General features: G+C 56.1%; 1 protein-coding gene across 1 annotated transcript in view; it reads right to left on the bottom strand.

The window, feature by feature from the left end:
• TIMP2 (TIMP metallopeptidase inhibitor 2) overlaps positions 1–2736 on the bottom strand; it is a 65060-nt gene that overhangs the window by 57386 nt on the left and 4938 nt on the right. Inside the window, exon 3 of the mRNA XM_042783527.1 lies at positions 1885–1906. Within this exon, the coding sequence (XP_042639461.1) occupies positions 1885–1906 (22 nt within the window). The remainder of the gene's footprint in view (positions 1–1884; positions 1907–2736) is intronic.

The raw sequence follows: 2736 nt of genomic DNA, 5'->3' as shown, positions 1-2736 counted from the left end.
TGGGCGCTTTCCCGCGCGGAGCAGAGGGCGGGCGGGCAGGCGCCGCAGCCTGGCTCGGCTCGCCTCGCTCTGCCTGGCACGGACCGTGTGGTGCGCGCTCGGCCGCGCGGGCGTTTTACTGCGCTCAGGGAGCCTCTGCTCCTCCTCCCGGTGGCTGGCGGCCAGTGCAGCGCGGGCTCCCAGCAGCCCCCTCCTCCGCGCCGCCCGGCCCTCCCCAAAGCCCCGGCTTTTGTTGCGCGCAGCCTGGCACCTTGGGGCCCTCCCGCGCCGCGGGGCGCAGGCTTGGTCGGGGCCAGCCTGCTGCCCACCTGGCTTCCCGCGGCCCGGGGCTCGCTCTCTTCCTGGGGGAGCCCCCAAAATCTCCCGAGGTTGGTGTGGCCGCGCTCGTGGCCCTGACTCAGCACTGGGGGCTCCGTGGCCGGTGGTTCAAGGGCACCAGGCGGCCCGCTGACCACCCCTCCCGTCCAGCTTGGCACTGGGGTCCACTATGTGATCGTCCGCCACCTCTGGGGCCCCCTGGACTCAAGCCACCAGATGGAGCAAAGGCGACGTGCCCTTTGGAACAAGGGTCATCCCTGCCGCCCCTCCCTTGCCCCTTGTGGGTGGATGGCTGCGCAGAAGTGGCCTGGGACTTTTTGTCAAGTGAAGGCCTCAGAATTTTAAGGGAGCTTGGCTGGTTTAGTTGGGGGAAGGAGGGAGTGGTTACTGTGAACAAAACAGGATTTTACATAAACTGGCCATATTTTTGACCAGCCAACAAGGGACAAGGGGTGGGCCCAGGAGTCCAGGAGCCAGTAGGCTGTCGGCAGGCGGCTGCTGCTCCTCTCCCGGTTCCCTTAGCCCCATAGTTTGGAACTGGAAGGACTTTTCCTAGAACAGTTCTGAGTTCCAGAAAAGGCGAAGAGTTCAAAGGTGTGGACATGTCAAGTGTGGTCGGCTGTGTAGACAGTGTGGACAGGATCCCTGTCTGTTAGCCACTGAACCTGCTCTGTAGCCCACCTCTGTGACCTCACCTCTGCACCTCACTCTGTGCTCCCCTCTGTCCATCCTGCTCTGTGCACCCCGCTCTGCGTGCCCCACTGTGCATTCTAACTCCGTGTGCCCTGCTCTGTGCACCCCGCCTCTGTGCACCCCGCCTCTGTGCACCCCCTGTTGCTCAGCATCATCCTGGCCTCAGGGTATTTGGAACTGGTGGGGGAGATGTCAGCCCAGGGATGGGCCCTAGCCAACAATGACGGCCTGCTTAGGTGTGCAGTCCTGGCAGGAGATGGGGAATTTAGGGAGGATTGAAAGCAGGAAAAAGGGTTTCTTTCTGTTTATGTGCACTTTCAAACAGGCAGTGTGGGGAGCAGCTAATATGCAGAACAGTTATTTTAGCACCCTTACAAATCCGAAGTAACTTTTTCAGCTTTTATTAACATATAATATAGCTGCATAGTTCACAAAATGGTATTTGATGCTAACTTTCTGAAGTAGTTAATTCTGAAAATTTTACACCTGGAAGCTTTCCTTCCCTTCCTCCTCCCTCCCTCCTCTCCTCCCTCCCTCCACTCCTCCCTCACTACTTTTATGTTACAAGTACAACAAAAGTTGGATGAGCTTCACAAAGTTGGTCAGTTCAGGAGAGAAGCAGATAACTCAAGGAGCTCATAGTCTTTGAGCCAACATATAAATGCAACTGATTAGTTACCTGACAGGTACCTTAGAGGCAGGTTTGATCGTGGGTGCAAAGCCCTGGGAGCGGCCCTGGCAGGCTGCATCCTGGAGGTGAAGGCCTGAGCTGCTGTGGTAGGGGCGACCACACCGTGGAGCCCAGGTCGTCCCGGCCACAGCCGCCCAGCTGCCTCGGGGTGTCCTTCCCACCAAGCTGTTCCACCAGAAAGGCTAGAGTGTCCACCAGTAAGAGCTAAAGAAACGTCTGTCTCCGGAGGGACTGCTCCGCCCCAGAGGCCCCTTCCTCTGTGTCCTGCTCCATAAATCTCCAGATAAGGGTCTGGCCTCGAAGTCTCCAGTTCTTCTCCTCCTTTCTCTCAATCCCACTCCAGTCTGGCTCCAAGGTGCCAGAGGTCATGGGTGCCTGGCTCCAACGATGAGGGCCAACGGTGCTTGACCTGCCAGCAGCACTAGCCGAAGCCGGTCACATCCTCCCCCTGGTACGCCTCCATGCATCCATCCATCCTCCAGCTCAAGTGGCTGCCCCCCCAGGGCCAGAAGGGCCAAAATTCGTGTTGGTTTTGTTTGTTTTTGTATTCTCAGACCTCTAAACACCAAAACCAAACTCTGACATCAAGTCAATTCCAACTCATAGCAACCCTCATTGGGTTTCCAAGGCTGCGGATCTTTACAAAAGCAGACTACCTCATCTTTCTTCCTCAGAACGGTTGGTGGGTTCCAACCACTGACCTTCTGGTTAGCAGCCAAACGCCTTAACCAGCACACCACCAGAGCTCCTTATTCCCCGGCCTAGAAGGTAGTAAAACAAGCAAACCCAGTTGCTGTCAAGTTGGCTCCAACTCATGATGACCTCATGTGTGTCAGAGTGCAACTGTGTTACACAAGGTTTGCAATGGCTGACAGCAGTCAAAACTGCCTGATATTGGTTTAATGACAGACACATAGACCAATGGAATAGAATTGAGAACCCAGAAATAGATCCATCGACCTATGGTCAGCTGATCTTTGACAAAGGGCTGAAATCCATTAAATGGGCAAGAGAATGTTTGTTTAACAAATGGT

The sequence above is a fragment of the Orycteropus afer genome, unplaced genomic scaffold (assembly GCF_000298275.1).
Source record: "Orycteropus afer afer isolate SDZICR_OR568_19922 unplaced genomic scaffold, OryAfe1.0 scaffold00018, whole genome shotgun sequence".
Taxonomy (NCBI): Eukaryota; Metazoa; Chordata; class Mammalia; order Tubulidentata; family Orycteropodidae; genus Orycteropus; species Orycteropus afer.
This window is presented reverse-complemented; position numbering and strand designations above follow the sequence as displayed.